Source organism: Diaphorina citri, unplaced genomic scaffold (assembly GCF_000475195.1).
Source record: "Diaphorina citri unplaced genomic scaffold, Diaci psyllid genome assembly version 1.1 scaffold1176, whole genome shotgun sequence".
NCBI classification, from domain to species: domain Eukaryota; kingdom Metazoa; phylum Arthropoda; class Insecta; order Hemiptera; family Psyllidae; genus Diaphorina; species Diaphorina citri.
In genome coordinates, this window is record NW_007378605.1 from 53,642 (window position 1) to 67,108 (window position 13,467).

Consider the following 13,467-nt stretch of genomic DNA (forward strand, 5'->3'; position numbering starts at 1 on the left):
CTTGAGGAGCCCACCCCGGGGCAAAAGGAACCCGATAAAACTTGCTGGTTCCGCTCCCTCTTGAAGAGCCTGAGCTCGGCCGCCCCAGCCAAACAGGACCGGATGAACCCTCCTGTGTACGGCCCTGCCCACCGCTCACCTCTCCTCTTGAGGAGCCCACCCCGGGGCAAAAGGAACCCGATAAAACTTGCTAGTTCCGTTCCCTCTTGAAGAGCCTGAGCTCGGCCGCCCCAGCCAAACAGGACCGGATGAACCCTCCTGTGTACGGCCCTGCCCACCGCTCACCTCAGCCCCCTCCTCAGAACAGACTACCACAGAGCCATCTAGTATCGAAACTCCGTAGAACTCTCTCGCCATAGCTCGCAACACAATAACAATAACCCAAGCAACTCCAACCAAACTCAGAAGCAGGCAAACCTCAAACGAGGCAAGCAGAACAAAACCAGGCCAGAAATGCTCGCCCAAGCAACTCCAACCAAACTCAGAAGCAGGCAAACCTCAAACGAGGCAAGCAGAACAAAACCAGGCCAGAAATGCTCGCGTCTACACGTTCGGGAAGAATACTTCGCGATATTCCGCGAACATCGTCAGAGAGTTCGGAGTTCTCGTTCAGGCCAAAGCTTCGATATTCGCCTGTACTTCACCATTCACACGAACTGCTTTAGTGCTTCAGTCTGCCTTGGCCATTTGACGTGGAGAGATCGCCCGTTCGATTTTTTTTCTCGTTCTCCTGCCTGCGCGGAATTCTTTTGTTGCTTCTGAGAACGATTTTTTTCGACTGTGTTGGCGACCTGGAGTTCCCGACTATTGCGTCGAGCTTTTCGGTTCGCCTTTCAAGAATTCGTTGAGGGATTTCCAGGTTTGATCAGTTTGGAAAATCGATTTTTCCTTGATTTAAATCGTGAGGTGTGATTTTTTACTAGGGTTTTTTGATTTCCCATTTCTAAACCTATTTTTTGATCTTTTTACTTTTTTATCTAAAAAAATAAATATTTTCCTCTCGTTGTAAATTACGTCATTCTCGGCGTGCTTAAGATACAGTCTTGTCTGTTTGAGGTCTATTTACTCTTCTGTTAGAGTGGCAAAGTGTTCGAGACGCTACTTTTTATCCATTTCGTGGATTTCGGCATCAGGCTTTCACCCGAAAATAAGCAACAAAGTTATCCCAAATAATTCGCCTTTTTTTCGAAAATATTTCGTCGGGAGAACGCGTTTTCGGCGTTCATTATTTCAGAGTTTAGACTGTGTTATTTTCGAGATACTTCGTTCTTTTCTCCGGTCGAGTTTGATTGTTAAAGCATCTGCAGTCTAGGGCAATGGGCAATCTCGAATGCTGTGTACATTCATAGCGAAGTACATTCCGTTTATACTCAGAAGTTCACCTGCAGTCTGCAGTGAGGGGGGATTGGGGAACTTTTTTTTCTTTGTTTTGGATAGGGCACTTGCATTATTTGCATTTACAAGGCGATTTATTTTTTAGGACTTTAAATACTGGCCAATGGGATGCTAATTTAACCTCAAGGTGATTTTTTTAAATTGATATTTTTTTAGGACTTATTTTGGTCGTATTCTCCTCTAGTTTGGTACTGACGCTACTATTTTTTCTTAGGATTTGATCGTACGATAAATCGTTTGTGTGGACGTAAAACTGACCGGGCAAAATGGTGCGATTAATCTTTCGATCTGAGCGGAAAATAAATCTTGTGTTGAAATCCAGAGATCGTCAAATGTCAAATCGATTTCACGACCAAAACACAAGTTGCTTTGTTGTGTTAGGCCTAGAAGAATTTTGTACTAATAAGTAAATACGTATATGTGCCTAGCTTTTATCTCTCAAAATAAATATGTGGGATGCATTTCATTTACAAAAATAAATAGGCATTCTGGGTAATAAAAAATAATACCCAAGTACAATCCTCTAAAAATAACTCTTCCCATTAAAGAGTTCCCCACACAAAGTCTATCTATAGCTCCGAAAAAGATGCGAAATCCTGTTTTACCCTCGTGTCCTTATTCTTTCCCCTTCTAACGCTACCTTCTTTTTATTTCAATCTCACTGTTGCTTCTTTCATTTCTGCACTCCTTAAGTAATATCTTTCCTTAATAAACCTTTCTTTCTTCTCTTTGCATTTTGCACTCTTCTTTCTTCCAATCTGACTTCTCATTCACTGCATTGGCGGCCTCCGGATCTGTGCCAGTGAAACAAGCCGCTAATGCAGTGAAACTGAAAGGAGATTAGGGGGTTTCACTACATTGCATTGGCGGGGTGTCGTGGTGTCTTTCTCTGGCACTTCTCTTTTCCTTAATTTCTCTTGTGTTTTACTGCAGTACTGGGCTCCGGTGTCTTTTGGGAAACTGACCAATCTGTTTAATGGAAAATTTTCAGTTTCTCTTGGAGCAGTGGTCAATTTTCTAGTGGTCAGTTTCCTGAAATATGTACCTACATGTACATATGTACTCTACTCACCCATCTCAGTGAAAGACCTTTTGGGAAACTGACCAATCTGTTTAATGGAAAATTTTCAGTTTCTCTTTGAGCAGTGGTCAATTTTCTAGTGGTCAGTTTCCTGAAATATGTACCTACATGTACATATGTACTCTACTCACCCATCTCAGTGAAAGATACTTGTTTTTCTATCTATGATGTATTGGCTACTGGTATCATTTGGGGCATTGGGCTGAAATGAAAAGTCCATCTTTCCAAGTCTGCAGTAAATCAGTCTGTTACCTGCCACTTACGCTCAGACTGTCTGACAGACCTAGGTCTATATTTTTCCACCATTCATGCTCAGCCTATCTGATAGATCCAGATCTGTAAGATCGCGATGGCGGGCATGATGATTGTGTGGTGGGCATGATGATTGTAAAATTGATACTCATCTAATATATAGAAATCTGGTGTGACCATCACACGACTTTCCTTATCCTAATGAATGATGCTTATTATTTGGGTGTTCTTGTTCTTATACCCTAAAATTTTACAATATCTCTAACCGTTTAGTCGGTATAGCTGAAAACCGCCAAAAAACGGTCGAAACCCGCCAAAAAGCGGTCAAAATACCGCCAACCGCAGCACCTATCTCAACCAAATGTTTTGAGTTGCATCCTTGTCACATTTGTGAACTACATACCAAATTTCAAGTCTCTAGCTCATACCGTTCCCGAGACATTGTTAAATTACACCGAAAATCGCCAAAAAGCGGTAAAATGCCGCCAAGTGTTGCACCGGTCTGAACCAAAAGTTTCGTGTCGCATCCTTGTCACATTTGAAAGATACATACCAAATTTCAAGTCTCTAGCTCTTACTTACCGTTCTCGAGATATTTTGTTTACAGACAGACAGACGGACAGACAGACACACACACACACACGGACCAATGGCTGAAACTTTGGATTTAGGCTCTAGGGACCTCAAAACGTGTTTTGGCACTAAAACTCTGATGCAAACTATCGAACAGTATTTTGAGCTTTTGCAAAATAGGTGTCCATATACCTAATTAGAATTAGTGTAATGGGCGGTCCACTGGAAAGCTTGGGGTTCTTATACGTACACAACAGGTGTAATCTTTTGGACTACTTTGCAAGGTCCAATCCAAACAAAATCTATTTTGGCATTGTACTTAAATGTCCATATAATTGGATATTCAGGCAAAGCTCTTAGGGCTCGAACCATTTTAAATCATTGTAAAAAGCAATAGGTCAGCACGTACTTTGTGCTTTGCACAAGGTCGAAGGATTTTTTTTCCCTGATGATTCCTCGAAAATTTCTTCCGAGACTCCCCCCCCCCTATCCCCCCTCCCAACACTAAGTACCTCCATTCAAACGTAAAAAAAGACGCACAAATTCTTGGGAAAATGGACGGCCAAGTCGAATTATTTAGAAAGCGAATTACTTGGGATACTTTGGTGATGCGAAAAAGAAAAATTTAATTGAGTTCGATTTTTTTCCTATAAATTTTAATTTTATTTATTAAATAATTTAGGTACTTGATCAATTATGTGTATATATTTATTTGCTAGATATATACCCGGCGAAACGTACGTTTATTATTAAAAAAACAGTCTTCAATATAAAACCATAAAACCAAGAAAAATCAGTAGAAAAAAGTCTTCAGTGAACAAAAAAGTCTTGGCCTCATTGGCCATTATTTAGACAGAAGTTAGTCATGTCCAGTAAGATGGACAGGGATGGAGAGGAAGATGTCTCGGGCTCGTCCCAAAATGGCGAGCGGAAGAAATACAAAACTCGGACGGTGAGTATCTGAACAATATCTATCAGCCCTGACTAGAATTTTATGACGAGAAACTGGACTAAATCCTCTGTAGTAAAGTTTAAAAAGCCAGTCTAGTTAGCTTGGAGGGTGGTGTGTCTGCCTTGTAAGCGCTAGGTCGCGGGTTCGATTCCTGCCCGGGGCGGAAACGGATAGAACGGCTGGCTTTCTCCAATAAGATCATAGCTGGACAATAAGATCTTAGCTGTCACTTCCCATTGGGTAGCACCTTCGATTGCATTTGGACTCACATCACTCACGTGATTAATCAATTTCAACACTGTGTGACCTACCCAAATGTTCCATACACAATCGCCCTAAAGGATGAGTTAAGCTTCTACGAATACCTTAAATGTTAAATGTACCTAATGTAGTGTAGTCAACAAAGTGTGAGACTATTGCAGTGAAATAAAATTGGATAAAGTGAAAGAAGAAGCATGGGAAGGAGAAGGAGAAGAAGAGGGGAACGAAGAGGATAATAGGAAGGTGAAGAGAGGAAGAGGAGGTGAAGGAGAGGTGGCGAAGATTAGAAGGAGTAAGAAGAAGAAATTGAGGAGAGGGAATGAAGAGAGAATAAAGATTAGGTAATAAGGAAAGCTGTTATTGCAAAAGGGAAATTGAAGCCACAAGAAAATGCAACAAAATAGGCGAGATAGAGAAATGGGAGGAGAGAATGAACAAGTTGGGCCCGTCCCTCCGGGAATTTTTTAGCCCGTAGTTTATTCGATCGTGATGAGAGAAAATCAGTACCTTTGTTCTGGACAAAATTTGCACCACCATTTTCGTGTTCCTGATGGTAAAAAGACCTTTAATTTGATATACAGGTCGACTAGGTTTCGATAAGTCCTTCTATGGGGTCAGACAGACTGACAGACAGACACCGAAGCAAATACAATAGCCCGTCCCTATACCTTTTTTTTATTACCTACTATCGTAATAATAAAGGAAGGACGGGCTAAAAAGAAAGCGAGGGAATAGAGAAAAAGGGGAGGAGAAAATAAAAAGGGAGGATGGACTGAGAAATTATAGCACAGAGAGGGAGAGGAAGGAAGATATAAATATAAAACAGAGAGCGAGTGGATAAAAAAGATGGTTAATATAAACTTCTGTGAGGTTGCTTTTGCCGACCTTTTTTTCCAAGCAAAGCGAAGATCATTTTCCGTCTTACTTTTGAGTACCTTATTCACCTCGGAGTCCTTTGTTTGGATTGTCAGTAAAATCGTGAAGTTAAAATATTGAACTCAGTTCGTTCGATCACTTAGGTCGTTTTGGTTAAAATTTGGTTATTTTGTCACATCCACTAACAAATGGTACACAATCTACTACTATTTTCCCCTCTCATATGCTTGAGAGAAATTGAGAGAAATTTGGTTATTTTGACACATCCACTAACAACGAATACACGAATACACTATTTCCCCATCTCATATGTAGGTATAAGAGAAATTTGGTTATTTTGTCACATCCACTAACAAATGGTACACAATCTACTACTATTTTCCCCTCTCATATGCTTGAGAGAAATTTGGTTATTTTGACACATCCACTAACAACGAATACACGAATACACTATTTCCCCATCTCATATGTAGGTATAAGAGAAATTTGGTTATTTTGTCACATCCACTAACAAATGGTACACAATCTACTACTATTTTCCCCTCTCATATGCTTGAGAGAAATTTGGTTATTTTGACACATCCACTAACAACTAATACACAATATAGTACTATTTCCCCATCTCATATGTATAAGAGAAATTTGGTTATTTTGTCACATCCACTAACAACTGATACACAAGCTAGTCCTCTTTCCTAACTCATATGTATGAGAGAAATTTGGTTATTTTGACACACCCACTAACAACTGATACACAATCTAGTACTATTTCCCCATCTCATATGTATGAGAGAAATTTGGTTATTTTGACACACCCACTAACAACTGATACACAATATAGTACTATTTCCCCATCTCATATGTATAAGAGAAATTTGGTTATTTTGTCACATCCACCAACAAAAAATACACAATCTAGTCCTCTTTCCTAACTCATATGTATGTATGTATGAGAGAAATTTGGTTATTTTGACACACCCACTAACAACTGATACACAATCTAGTACTATTTCCCCATCTCATATGTATAAGAGAAATTTGGTTATTTTGTCACATCCACTAACAACTTATACTTATCCATTCTCCTACAAATTTACACGCTTAAAACCTTTTCAGTTTTCATCCTTCCAAACCTACGTATTTTCTTCATTTTTGCTTTTAGATAGGTATTCGCCTAAAATAGTAAAACAGGTGTGAAATAAAAATAATATTTAATGTCAACAGGTACATTCCTTTAAAGCAGATTATTTCTACACGTCTACATCTTACAATTATTCATCCTGAAAATTCTTCCTCGGAGTTTTTACTTTCTTAAAACTTCTTGAGTTACAAAAAAGGAAGACAGGGTTGGAAAAAGCCAGCCGTTCCAAGAACGAACATTATCCAATCAGGATAAAATCCGCCCCGGTCGGGAATCAAACCCTCGGCCTTGTACTTACAAGGCAGACGCGCTACCAACCAAGCTCACTAGGCTGGCTTTTCAGTCTCATTCGGGCGGGATAAAAAGGTATTCTGTTTTACGCTGGCTCGGCTGACAGTCTAAATAAAGTTTTTGTAATTTGTACGGAAATACTCCGTAGCTCTCTCGCTGCCGTCATGTCACAAGGGACATTGTTATCTCTGCGTGACGCCGGTGACGACTAAAAAGCTAAAAGCTTTCTCGGATCCCGCTCACACTGTCGTCGCAAAGAGCACTATTACTTGCAGTGCAGAGTTCAGACCTCATGATAGTGTGAATGTGTTATCAGTAAACAACAACCTAGGAGAATGTTATTGATGAGTAGTGATAGTGAATTTATCATTATTGCAAATATTCCTATGTACCTATAGCTACTTAATTATTATTATTTTTTTATTATTTTAAAGGTTTGACCGAGGGAACTGTAACTGCTCAGGTCTTATCGTCCCGAAATCGAAGAGAGAAGGACGACAGGATAGGAGAAAGCCAGCCGTTCCGAGAACGAACCTTATCCCATCAGGATAAAATCCGCCCTGGGCGGAAATCGATTAATCGAAAAATTCCCATTTCTCCCCACAATAATTACTTTATCTCCCATTCGCTCAGCTCTCGCCAAGTTCAAGTAGGAGTACTCTTTTTGTCAATGCTAATTTCACGTTATTTTGCTCTTTGCTAGAATTGCTATTGCTCCCTATATGTACCATACTATAGTTGCTATGTTGTATGTTACTAACTTACCTACTAGTCGTGATTCAGACATCGCTCTTTGCCTACGTAGCAAAAGTTCGCGAGAGATAAAAAATATTTAAAAATCGAGACAATCGAAAAAAAAAAGATTATTTCTTATTTTTTCTCTCGAAATTCTCGAAAACTTTACACTGTCGAACGTAAATTTTCGAAATACTGTGAGATTTTGCGATGTTTTAAATTTTCATTATTGCTTTTTTTTTCTCGCTTTTTCGCGATAAAGTGGTGATGAAGCTGCCCATAGAAATTGCGTTGATTGTCTGATGAGGGAAGTTTGGTGTGTGGTGGTGTGAAATCCATTTTCTTGTTTCATTGGAATTGAAGAAGAGGAAGATTTTTTTTATTATTATTTTTTTAGGGAATGTGTGAGGAAATTCTGCGAAAAATATGATGGTACGTTTTCTTGATTTTGGTGTCTCCACCACGAGATATGGTTTTTGCGACGCGAAGTAGTACACCTACTTACTTGATTTTTTTTTTTACAATAATCAAGTCTCTCCTAGTAGTAAGTCAGTCAACTGTAGAACCCAAAAACGGTTCCTGTGGGCCCCTAAAGGCCCGATCAGGTCCAAAATGTATTGAGCAAATTTCCTTCAGTGTAGATTTTTTGTTTAAAATTTCTCAAGTTGGACTCACCGTAAAAAAAACCTTTTTTTTATCCTCATTTATCCTCAATTTTATCCTTATTTATTTGAGATTTTGACCACATAAAAATGGAGCTCTAAGGGTTAGGTGGTAGAAAACGCCTCCGGCGTTAACCTCGCCTAGTGGTTAAAAAAAACCTTCTCTTAGCCTTCCTTTAAGCTTTTCCTATTGGTGCTGGGTTCAAATCCCGGCCAGGGCGGTTGTTATTTCGAAGTTGTTACAGTTTGCTCTATCACACCTTTTGAGTTATTATTTTATTATGGATCTTGATTTTATAATATAAGATTCATTACTTAATGGCAACTACTTCTACTAATAGAAGGTGTTTTTCATTTCCTCAGGTATTCTGGCTGATCCCGCCTACAGAACATAATATCAAAAACCTTTTTTTTATCCTCATTTATCCCCATTTATCCTCAATTTTATCCTTTATTTGAGATTTTGACCACATAATAATGGAGCTGTAAGGGTTAGGTGGTAGAAAACGCCTCCGGCGTTAACCTCGCCTAGTGGTTACCTTCCACTCAAGAGTCTATTATTATTATTTTATTTAGGTATTGTATTTTTTTTTATTATTATTATTATTAGTGCCATTTATAATTTTTAAAATGTTTCTTTCTTTTTAAACTTATATGAAGTACCTTTTTAAGTCTTGTATATCTTGATTATCTTGACAACCAAATAAACAAAGCTTTGTTTATATTCACAGCGAGATCGAATTATTATTATTATTAGTGCCATTTATAATTTTTAAAATGTTTCTTTCTTTTTAAACTTATGAAGTACCTTTTTAAGTCTTGTATATCTTGATTATCTTGACAACCAAATAAACAAAGGTTTGTTTATATTCACAGCGAGATCGAAAGGAGCGCAAGTTGTACACAGATGATTGGACACTCGGTGATGATGACATCGAGGGGAAACGAACCTTCAACCTTCAGGACAAACTCGAGTCGGACCGGTTCGTGCAGAACTTTGTCAAGGAAATGCACGGGACAGGTAAATTCGGTTTTTTTTTTTTTTTTTTTTTTTTTTTTTTTTTTTTTTTTGATAGAGGGAACTGTAACTGCTAAGGTCTTTTAGTCCCGAAGAAGGGCAAGGAAGACAATATAGGAGAAAGCCCAGCCGTTCACGAGAACGAACATTATCCGGTTTAGGATAAAATCGCGCGCGGGCGGGAATCGATCCCGCGGTCTAGCACATACAAGGTAACGCGCTACCAACCAAAGCCATTGATTTTCGTATTGATCTATAAGTTAGCTTCTACTTTACGCTGTAGGTCTCCAATAAGTTAGCACTAGCTTATGCGTGTACTCTTGATAATAAACGCTCTTCTACTCTTCGCTGAGGGTCTATAAGCAACGGAACTTCTATACTTGGAGCCTTGGAACGGATACCTGGACAAGAAACGCCACACCCTATTAAATAGGAAAGGCTGGGAAGAAGGAAGAATATGCAATTTCAACTTCCGGAACATTCATGTAGTTTTGTCGCGTCTGGTTTCGCAGATTTCAACATCGTCTATCTTGGTCGGTAAACTTCGAAGTAACGAAGGTGGATGTGTCATGGGGAACTTGAGCAGTCGCAGGATGCTTAACTGTCCATATAGAAGTTCCGAAATGCAAAAGATTGATCCGTGCTGCTGATAAATGTGCTGAAAATCATGAACGACGAAACGAAGGATCGAAAAAGAAAATATAAAAAAAAAACCTTCGTTTCCCAAAATTAGTAAATGACAAAAACATCTGGTGCCTAAAAGTATTATCAGCAAAATTGTAAAATCGAGTCACAAATGAATAAAACTATTAATAAAGTATTAACATCAAAATTTAACAAAAAACAAAAGTAGTTTCCATGAGAGCCAATGCAGCAAGCAAATAAAGGGGCACCTAAAAAAAATCAATCGAAAATACTACATACAAAGTATAAATCGCAAAGGGGTAGTCAGCAAATTCTGCAAGAAACAAATCATAGTGTAATAGAAAGACCGTAGGATAGGTCAGGACACCGAAGGTGGACGAAGAGTCTTACGCGTGTCAATCAGCGGCCGGGGATAAAACTGCTGACGAATAATCCGGCTGTAAATGTAGTATAATGTATGAGAACGCATAGATTATCATTAGACTGCTGGGCATATGACATATGATACTCAGTAGCGAATTCTGCTAATACCTGTAGACGATCTGACAGCCTTTTCTAAATATTTTTTAAAATTAAATCGAAACTTTTTTGTACCTACTGAAAGCTCACTTTGTTGTCTTCAAGATACCGTCTTTTTTCAATGAAAATAGGTATAGGAAAAGTTCCCCAAATCAATCAGTCCCGAATTGGCACGTGAGTGATTACGATCACATATGAAATCAGGTGGATGGGCATCTGGTTCCGAATTCATATCCCCCTCTTATCATGGCCTCTGGCCCTGACCTCCACTCTACATTGTAGGATACCATTACTGCCATTGATACAGACCTGACTCAGCGCAGTTCCTTTCAAACGCCAGGGTTATTTTGACACATCCACTAACAACGAATACACGAATACACTATTTCCCCATCTCATATGTAGGTATAAGAGAAATTTGGTTATTTTGTCACATCCACCAACAAAAAATACACAATCTAGTCCTCTTTCCTATCCTAACTCATATGTATGAGAGAAATTTGGTTATTTTGACACATCCGCTAACAACTAATACACAGTAGTACTATTTCCCCATCTCATATGTATAAGAGAAATTTGGTTATTTTGACACATCCACTAACAACTGATACACAATCTAGTACTATTTCCCCATCTCATATGTATGAGAGAAATTTGGTTATTTTGACACATCCACTAACAACTAATACACAATCTAGTACTATTTCCCCATCTCATATATATGAGAGAAATTTGGTTATTTTGTCACATCCACCAACAAAAAATACACAAGCTAGTCCTCTTTCCTAACTCATATGTATGAGAGAAATTTGGTTATTTTGTCACATCCACTAACAACTGATACACAAGCTTAATGGGCGGTCCACTGGAAAGCTTGGGGTTCTTATACGTACACAACAGGTGTACTCTTTTGGACTACTTTGCAAGGTCCAATCCAAACGAAATCTATTTTGGCATTGTAAATGTCCATAATATACATAATTGGATATTCAGACAAAGCTCTTAGGGCTCGAACCATTTTAAATCATTGTAAAAAGCAATAGGTCAGCACGTACTTTATGCTTTGCACAAGGTCGAAGGATTTTATTCCCTGATGATTCCTCGAAAATGAAGTTCCTCGAAAATTTCTTCCGAGACTCCCCCCTCCCAACACTAAGTACCTCCATTCAAACGTAAAAAAAAGACGCACAAATTTTTGGGAAAATGGACGGCCAAGTCGACTTATGTAGAAAGCGAATTTCTTGGAATACTTTGGTTATGCAAAAAAGAAAAATTTAATTGAGTTCGATTTTTCTTTTTCCTATAAATTTTAGTTTTATTTATTAAATAATTTAGGTACTTGATCAATTATGTATATGTATTTATTTGCTAGATATATACCCAGTGAAATGTACGTTTATTATTAAAAAACAGTCTTCAATATAAAACCATAAAACCAAGAAAAACCAAGTCTTCAGTGAACAAAAAAGTCTTACCTTCATTGGCCATTATTTGGACAGAAGTTAGTCATGTCCAGTAAGATGGACAGGGATGGAGAGGAAGATGTCTCGGGCTCGTCCCAAAATGGCGAGCGGAAGAAATACAAAACTCGGACGGTGAGTATCTGAACAATATCTATCAGCCCTGACTAGAATTTTAAGACGAGAAACTGGACTTAATCCTCTGTAGTAAAGTTTAAAAAGCCAGTCTAGTTAGCTTGGAGGGTGGTGTGTCTGCCTTGTAAGCGCTAGGTCGCGGGTTCGATTCCTGCCCGGGGCGGAAACGGATAGAACGGCTGGCTTTCTCCAATAAGATCATAGCTGGACAATAAGATCTTAGCTGTCACTTCCCATTGGGTAGCACCTTCGATTGCATTTGGACTCACATCACTCACGTGATTAATCAATTGCAACACTGTGTGACCTACCCAAATGTTCCATACACAAGAAGCCCTTCAAAGGCTTAGGTGTAGGGGCTAATCGCCCTAAAGGATGGGTTAAGCTTCTACGAATACCTCAAATGTTAAATGTACCTAATGTAGTGTAGTCAACAAAGTGTGAGACTATTGCAGTGAAATAAAATTGGATAAAGTGAAAGAAGAAGCATGGGAAGGAGAAGGAGAAGAAGAGGGGAACGAAGAGGATAATAGGAAGGTGAAGAGAGGAAGAGGAGGTGAAGGAGAGGTGGCGAAGATTAGAAGGAGTAAGAAGAAGAAATTGAGGAGAGGGAATGAAGAGAGAATAAAGATTAGGTAATAAGGAAAGCTGTTATTGCAGAAGGGAAATTGAAGCCACAAGAAAATGCAACAAAATAGGCGAGATAGAGAAATGGGAGGAGAGAATGAACAAGCTGGGCCCATCCCTCCGAGAATTTTTTAGCCCGTAGTTTATTCGATCGTGATGAGAGAAAATCAGTACCTTTGTTCTGGACAAAATTTGCACCACCATTTTCGTGTTCCTGATGGTAAAAAGACCTTTAATTTGATATACAGGTCGACTAGGTTTCGATAAGTCCTTCTATGGGGTCAGACAGACTGACAGACAGACACCTTGGAGGGTGGTGTGTCTGCCTTGTAAGCGCTAGGTCGCGGGTTCGATTCCTGCCCGGGGCGGAAACGGATAGAACGGCTGGCTTTCTCCAATAAGATCATAGCTGGACAATAAGATCTTAGCTGTCACTTCCCATTTAGGTGCCGATGTAAATGCACCTAAGTCACCTATCCTTTAGGGTAGCACCTTCGATTGCATTTGGACTCACATCACTCACGTGATTAATCAATTGCAACACTGTGTGACCTACCCAAATGTTCCATACACAAGAAGCCCTTCAAAGGCTTAGGTGTAGGGGCTAATCGCCCTAAAGGATGGGTTAAGCTTCTACGAATACCTCAAATGTTAAATGTACCTAATGTAGTGTAGTCAACAAAGTGTGAGACTATTGCAGTGAAATAAAATTGGATAAAGTGAAAGAAGAAGCACCGCTTCCCCTACCCTCTCTTCTGATTTCACCTTCAGTGAGGGACGGAGGGATTTTTTGTTCGTCTTTTATGCCTTTGTGGTGATCCCCATTTTACCTATGTAAGTGAAA

General features: G+C 39.1%; 1 protein-coding gene across 1 annotated transcript in view; it reads left to right on the forward strand.

Moving 5' to 3' along the window:
- The first annotated feature begins 520 nt into the window (after positions 1-520).
- The window catches only part of LOC103514594 (jmjC domain-containing histone demethylation protein 1-like), a 41,347-nt gene continuing 28,400 nt past the window's right edge, over positions 521-13,467 (forward strand). Inside the window, exons 1-3 of the mRNA XM_026827521.1 lie at positions 521-859; positions 3,984-4,253; positions 9,096-9,240. Of these exons, the coding sequence (XP_026683322.1) occupies positions 4,167-4,253; positions 9,096-9,240 (232 nt within the window). The 5' untranslated portion in view covers positions 521-859; positions 3,984-4,166. The remainder of the gene's footprint in view (positions 860-3,983; positions 4,254-9,095; positions 9,241-13,467) is intronic.